General features: G+C 30.7%; 1 protein-coding gene across 1 annotated transcript; it reads left to right on the top strand.

Annotated features, from left to right (window-relative positions):
* The first annotated feature begins 1403 nt into the window (after positions 1 to 1403).
* LOC113858784 ((3S,6E)-nerolidol synthase 1-like) lies at positions 1404 to 5056 on the top strand. The gene is made up of 7 exons (XM_027491536.1): positions 1404 to 1571; positions 1664 to 1934; positions 2298 to 2670; positions 3045 to 3263; positions 3345 to 3483; positions 3726 to 3974; positions 4766 to 5056. Exons 1-7 carry the CDS (start codon positions 1404 to 1406, stop codon positions 5054 to 5056), a joined length of 1710 nt encoding a protein of 569 aa, XP_027347337.1.
* The last annotated feature ends 2490 nt before the right edge of the window (positions 5057 to 7546 follow it).

Below are 7546 nucleotides of genomic sequence, written 5' to 3'. Positions count from 1 at the left end.
AACTATTTAAACTTAATTCAACTTTAAATTGTAAAACATAAATCCTACAGTTAGTTGTCTTAGACAGGCAGCTTGGTCAAATCGGCCAATTTTATGGATTCTCTTCTAGAAGCAAACTGGTTGAGTACTTATAACAAAAAATGGTATATGAAAAAAATTAAACAATTTTTAAAAATTTTATTTATAAATATATTTTTGGTAGATTAAAAATTTTAGGTTACAAGTAAGTTTTTGGTAATCAAAATATATTTTTAAAATAAATATTATGATAGAAATAAAGTTGATAATAATTTCTTTTTGAGAAGTAGATATTTGGAAAAAACATAAAGAATCGTAAAAGAATATTTTTTCAAAGTTAATTAAAAATATTAATAAATGATAGAGAATCTCGTGGTTTGATATCATGAGAAAATTTGTTTAATCTGGAAAAAAATAATTTTTTTACTATCTAAATTTCAAATTATGTCTATCATACATTATTTTTATTTTTAAATATATTTAAAACTAATTATCTAGAAAATAATAAGGTTAAAATTTAATTATGTAAAGAGTCAAGAATATATATATATATATATATATATATATATATATATATATATTATAATTATAGACTTTGATTAAAAAAAAAGTATTCCACGATTTGATTTTTCAATTTATGTAAATAATAATGAAATAAAATTATACATAAGTGTGTTTATAATTTATGCTGATGAATAATGATAGTAAATTGATTGAAAAAAATAAGATAGTAATATCATTATTTTATGTAAATAATGGTATATAATTATAACTTTAATGATATTTTTGTAAATAAAAATAATATTAGTGTTCATATTATTATAATATATATTTTTTAGTGTTATACAATATCTAATTAATATATGTTATAATAGTAAAAGTGATGCAATAATGTAAAGAATATATAGTATATGATTTGACATTTTTAGTGGGAAAATGGTATCGCTGAAAATATATTTCTAGTTGTGCCGCTCGCGCATTGCAAAAGTATATAGAATATTAAAATAAAAAAAAAAAGATAAAAACTAATATTTTTATTTTAAATTGTTTTTCTGACTTTTACGTTTTTTATAATTTTTATTTTTTTAACAAGTTAATCTGTTCATTATAATAACGTTAAATCTCATTAGATTATTAATGAAAATTAGAATTTGTAAACATTATTGAAATTGACATCAATTATTGTTATGGATACTTTCAATATTATTATTATTGGTCTAGACTGCGAAGATATTATTGCCTAATGACATGAAATAATCTCAAATGATTAACACGTGTCCTTCTTCCCACTGTGACTCCTATAAATATCGCTAATTGATTCTTTTTTGGAGTATCTCTTCCTTTCATTCCACATTTGATATCATTTGAGACCACGCTATCACACTATGGCGCTGCATTTCGAATCGTGCCTTGTCCCTCTCAAACCTCAAATTATTGCCACAAAAGCACAGCTTTCTCAAAGCTTTAATCCTGGCAAACTTGATTCTCTTCTTACTGTTAACAAATGGAACATTGCACAGGATGAAAGGTCTAGAGCGTTATTGATGAAAACAGTATGGCCAAATTTTACTAGTGCTCATTATTCGTTGTTAGAACTTAGAAAGAATGACTCATTAAAACTATTTATGTATTTTCATTTTGACAGGGAGACCTGTGCATTAATCACTCAGAGAAACTGGAAGTGGTGAAGCATGAATTAAGGAATGTGGGTGAAAATTCATGCAAAGGTTTGTACATGGTTGATGCTCTGCAGCGCCTAAATATTGATTACCACTTTCAAGACGAAATTCAAGCATTCCTACTAAGGCAATATTTAAATTCTAATGTTCTTGCCGGCGGCACTGGTCATAATGATATTCATGAGATTGCACTTCGCTTCAGGCTACTGAGACAACAAGGTCACTTTGTGTCCCCAGGTTAGATTTTACAACTATTATTACATTTTTACTCTCATATATATATATATATATCTTTTTTATCCCTCAAATGAGTGCAGAATAATAATTATTTCTAGTTTATAATTCTTGAAAAATGATTATTTTACAATAAAAAAATTGTTATCAGAGAAAAATGTGATAAAATCGAGGTTAAATTCACTTCGAAATTATTTATATTAAAACCGTAAAAGAAACTAGCTAACGTGGGTCAGGTAGATTGAAAAACTAAAAGCATTAAAAATATATATATTATTTTCTTCCCTTTTCCTGGTTAAGTTTAAGAATATTACTTTCCATTTTTTATATTGGAACTCTAAGGTTTGGTCATTGGAAACATGACAGAGGTGTTTGACAAGTTCACAAACAAGGAGGGGAAGTTCAACCCAAAACTAGGTGAAAACGTTCAGGGAATGATAAATTTATATGAAGCCTCACAGTTAAGCATAGCGGGAGAAGACATACTTGAAGAAGCTGGAGAATTTTGTAGCCAGTTGCTAAAGGAGAAAGTGGATTACATTGATATTCATGAAGCTCAGTTTGTGAACAGAACATTAGAACATCCTTTTCACAAAAGCTTGCCCATGTTTACCGCTAGAAATTTCTTCGGTGATTTTCATGGCACGAATCAATGGTTAAGTTCCTTAAAAGAAGTGGCAAAATTGGATTTCACTTTGCTGCAAGGCTTACACCATCGAGAGATTGCTCAAATCTCACAGTATGTTTATTTACTTTATTATTCTGTTTATTTTTAAACAATAGTTTATTCTTTTTAAAAAAAAGCAAACGATTATTTTTCTACTAACCAAATATGCAATTTGATGAACTAGTTTATTTTGTCATCAGAAGAGTGGAAAAGTGTTCAGCATCATTTTTTTTTTCACATATTCGATCTCTTTAATACTATTGATTAAAATTTAATAAAAAAAAAACAAAATTAACGGTCAAACTCATTAAATTAGGAGTGAAATTTACCTATTTTTTTAATTTTCAGAGAAATTTCAACTAATAATATTGTAAGAGAATGCCTGGTTATCATTTATCTGTGTGATTATAAAGGCCAGTAGTACTCACAATTAAACTTATTTGCAGATGGTGGACAGGACTTGGTTTTGCCAACGAGTTAAAGTATGCGAGAAATCAACCACTTAAATGGTACATTTGGTCCTTGGCATGCCTCACTGATCCTGCAATGTCAGAGGAAAGGGTTGAGCTCACAAAACCAATATCTTTAATCTACATAATAGATGACATTTTCGATGTTTATGGGACCCTAGACGAATTAACTATTTTCACAGAAGCGGTTTCTAGGTAAATGCCTAACAATTTAAAAGATCTTATAGATGCATGGAAGAAGAATGCATGATTAATAATAATTGTTGAATAATGCAGATGGGATATTACAGTTACTGAGAATCTACCAGATTACATGAAGTCATGTTTCAGGGTCCTCTATAATGTCACAAACGAAATCAGCTCCAAGGTCTATCAGAAGCACGGGTGGGACCCCTCACACTCACTTCAAAACACGGTAAAGGCTTTTTTATTTGCACGGATAACCTTCTTATTTATACAACAACTTAATTATAAACCCCAATATTAGTTACATAAACACCCACTTTTTCTTTTTAATTTTTTAAAATTAAAGTACATAAATTGATTTTAATTTATATGAAAAAACTATTTTATTCTTTTTTATATTTATTTAAAAATTTATCCAAATAGACTCGTAATGTCTTGATTATGATAGATTGTGCATTTTTTGGTTTGCAGTGGAAGAGTTTGTGCGAAGCGTTCCTAGTTGAAGCAAAATGGTTTGCTTCTGGGAAATTGCCGAGTGCTGAAGAATACTTAAAGAATGGGATAGTAAGCTCTGGAGTGCATATTGTGCTGGTTCACGCTTTCTTTCTTTTGGGTCATGGATTGAACAAGGAAAATGTTCACATCTTAGACACAATCCCAGGCATCGTTTCTTCCCCTGCAACAATTCTTCGACTTTGGGATGACTTGGGAAATGCAGAGGTAAAGACATTTTATTTGTACATATCGTTAACTAGGGCATCAAGCGTTGTGATAGTAACCAAATTACAGTGCCGAAAAACCAAAATCTGGCCTCTTATTGGTTAGCCGTTTAGTATTTCATGGTGATTGGATTTTTTATTTTTATTTTTATTTTTATTTTTATTTGTATAAACATGTTTGAACGTTTAAAATTTGATATCATGTGTGATACTCTATGTAATTATCTTTATTTTATTTTGTATAGAGTCATATCAAAAGTACCCCAAAATTCAAAGAGACTTCAAAAGATGTGTCACTTTAGATGTGCAATAAATGTTTTCTTTTTTGACACATTGATAAATGAACATGTGATGTTTAAATTAACATCTTTAAAAAAAAAAAATATTTAACTTTTATCTCTTTTTATATCAAGTAAACTTAACCATATTTAAAGAGGAAAATATTATTTTTGTTCTTATTTATTTATTCATAAAAAAATTATACAAGCTAAATGATCCAATCATTTTGTTAAAATTATTGATTTATCTTCCTTTTATTTTATTACATTGACATATCTCTTTTTTTACCAATTTAAATAATTCAAAAAGTATAACTTTTTTGTACTTAAAATTTTTATATGGGTAGAAAATATTAGAAAACAATAATTATTAATATTGTGTTGAATTTATATGTGAATAAATAAGTAAGAACACTTTATTTGTTTATTTTCTTGGCAGATAAAAAAAAATAGAGATAATATTATTTCAGATTGAGATTGTTATTTATAAAACTCTTATTGTGACTATGTAAAGGACGAGAATCAACGAGGGAATGATGGATCGTACGTGAAATGTCTCATGATGGATCACCCAGAATACACGATGAGAAGAGCAAGAGAGAAAGTAATGAGTAAGATCTCTAATGCATGGAAGAGCCTCAACCAAGAGTGCCTATTTAGTAGCCATTTTCATACAGCTTTCGCTAAGGCTTCACTCAATCTTGCAAGGATGGTACCATTAATGTATAGTTATGACGACAAGCACTCCCTTCCAGGGCTAGAGGAGCAAGTCAAGTCCTTGCTTTATGATAATGTTCTTTTATAATATTTTGTAATCGCTCTGTCTATATTTGACGGGCCACAGCTCAATAAATGTTTCAGGTTTGTTTGTATCACCGCGTTCTAATCTCAATCGTAATATAAATTTATAGTTTTTTTTTAAAATTTTTTTCTTCTAATAAACAGGGCTTAAAGTCCAAACAAAAATCAGAAACTAAGTAGCTCCTCTAGAATAATAAGTACCTAGAAAATCTATAGTAACTAAAGGAAGTAAATTTAAAGGGATCGACTCTAAAATACAAAGAGGAATTCCTCCTTCAGCTCCTATTTTAGCAAGCCAATCCGCACAATGGTTAGCCTTTCTTAAGACATGACTAAACCTAACAAAACAAATACATTTAATCAAATTCCTAATCTCACTAATAATATAAAACAGAGGATGATTACAACTAAAAAATTTAACAAGCAAAGAGATAGCTTCAAGAGAATTACATTCAATCCAAATCAACTAAATATTAAGTTATACAACTAGCTTGAGCTCCCAGAAAACTCCCCAGAGCTTGGCAGAAAGGGGAGAGCAAGGATCCAGCGTCCTATAGAAACCAGCTAAGAACCTTCCTTTGCTGTCCCGAATAAGGCCTCCGCAGTCAGCAAAACCAGAAAAGTGAGATGTAGCTCCATCCACATTGAGCTTTAGATGAGATTGTAGAGGGGGTTTCCATTTTATTTGAGATTGAGAATCCATCATCCCAGACACCTGTTGAAGCCTGCCACAAAATAGGAAAAAATCAAATTCATATAAAATTTCATACAACAGAATTTCAGCATTAATGTGCAGATTTTGAAACAAAGAAAGGTTCCTATTTCTCCATAACTTTCCAAATAATACATTCCAATGAGGATACCTATGAAAATTATGAGAATCCAGATTATAATCTAGGCAACTTTGCAACCTTTTACTAAAAAAAAGAACCCAGTAATCAGGCAAAACAAGAGAGCTCCAAATCCTTTGGGCAAACCAGCAATCCCTAAGGATATGAATAACAGATTCAACATCCTCCTTACATCTAAAGCAATCAGGAGAAGTAGCCATCCCTCTATTACACCTCTCAACATTAGTTAACAGCCTACCATGAGCAACCTTCCATAGAAAAATAGAGATCTTGGGAGAACCTTCCCATTTCCAAATCTTCTTAAAAACATGATTGATAATTTCTCTACGGTCATTTGTGTCTGCAATCAAATTATAGGCTGACTTGATGGAGAAAATGTCAGGCCTTCCAGTAGAAAAGGTCTTGTTCCCTAGACCCTATACCAGGGGAAATTTGGGAGATGAGAGCACAAATATTTGCAGGCAACAGAGACATAATTTTGGACAAGTCCCAACTATCCTAAGAAAAAAACAAAGCAGCAGGCGCATTCTGTAGAAAATCAGGAATAGGTTGAATAGTATAAGAGGAAAGATTATGGTGACCCTGCACCTAACTATCCATAAATGGGATTGATTTTGGCTAGATTTAGAGCAAAGAGGCCTGCCAATGGCAAAGCTATATTTCCTACTTAGCACCTGAGCCCATAGCTCATGAGGAGAGGTGAAAAGTCTCCACCAAAGCTTCATGAAGAAAGCTTGATTAACCATACGAATGTTCCTAAAACCCAAGCCCCCTTTATCCTTAGGTTGACAAATTTTTTGCCAGCTAATTAAATGACATTTCTTAGTGTTTAAAGACCCCATATAAATCTTTTACAGATAGAATTAATCTCCTTGTAGACAGCTTTAGGTAAGATTATGGATTGCATGAAATAAGTAGGTATACTTCTAATACAAGATTGGGCTAAAAGAACTCTTCCAACCATAGATAAAGATTTCAATTTCCATGAAGAAAGCTTTTTCCTCACCTTATCCACTATAAAAGAGAAGTCTTACCTAGAAGGACTAGTGTGGCTAATAGGCACTCCCAAATAATTACCAAAATGATAGGCCTAACTGAAACCTAAACAAAAGCAAATATCTTGAACTTGAACAAGATAATAGTTTTTAGAGAAGAAAATAGAGGATTTCTCTTGGTTAGCTGTTAATCTAGAAGGTGCAGAAAATGTATTAAGAACATTTCTAATCACTTCAGCATTGGCCCTATCAGCTTTAGCCACTAAAGTTATATCATCAACAAAAAATAGGTGAGAGATTCTAGGACCTTGATTGCTAAAAGGGAATGGGGTCCAACTGCCAGCAGTAACACAATCATGGATTAAATGTCCTCAACGCTCCAGGCAAAGAACGAAAATATAGGGAGATATAGGATCTCCCTGTCTAATTCCTCTAAAAGGTTTAAATTTCTCAGATGTACAATTATTCCATGTCGCAACCGGGCAGTCGCAATGGTACAGTAAAAAAAGCAGGTTTAAGAAAAATATCTTTCAAGAATAAAAATATTTTTCTAAAAAAAATCAGAGGAGTCGCCACCAAAGTTTATTTTAAAAAAATATTGGAAAAACTTTTTTAATATAATATAATCTTTGAAACAAAAAATGAGTT

This window comes from Abrus precatorius, unplaced genomic scaffold (assembly GCF_003935025.1).
Source record: "Abrus precatorius isolate BTA unplaced genomic scaffold, Abrus_2018 Scaffold2, whole genome shotgun sequence".
NCBI lineage: Eukaryota > Viridiplantae > Streptophyta > Magnoliopsida > Fabales > Fabaceae > Abrus > Abrus precatorius.
Note: the sequence above shows the minus strand (reverse complement) of the source record. Positions and strands in the feature narration are given on the sequence as shown.

What these genes read in the sequence shown, in the direction of transcription:
- LOC113858784 (XM_027491536.1), top strand. Translation starts at nt 1,404, where the DNA reads ATGGCGCTGCATTTCGAATCGTGCCTTGTCCCTCTCAAACCTCAAATT. An exon ending in GAGCGTTATTGATGAAAACA is followed by an intron (nt 1,572 to 1,663) that starts GTATGGCCAAAT and finishes TCATTTTGACAG; the next exon opens with GGAGACCTGTGCATTAATCA. An exon ending in AGGTCACTTTGTGTCCCCAG is followed by an intron (nt 1,935 to 2,297) that starts GTTAGATTTTAC and finishes GAAACATGACAG; the next exon opens with AGGTGTTTGACAAGTTCACA.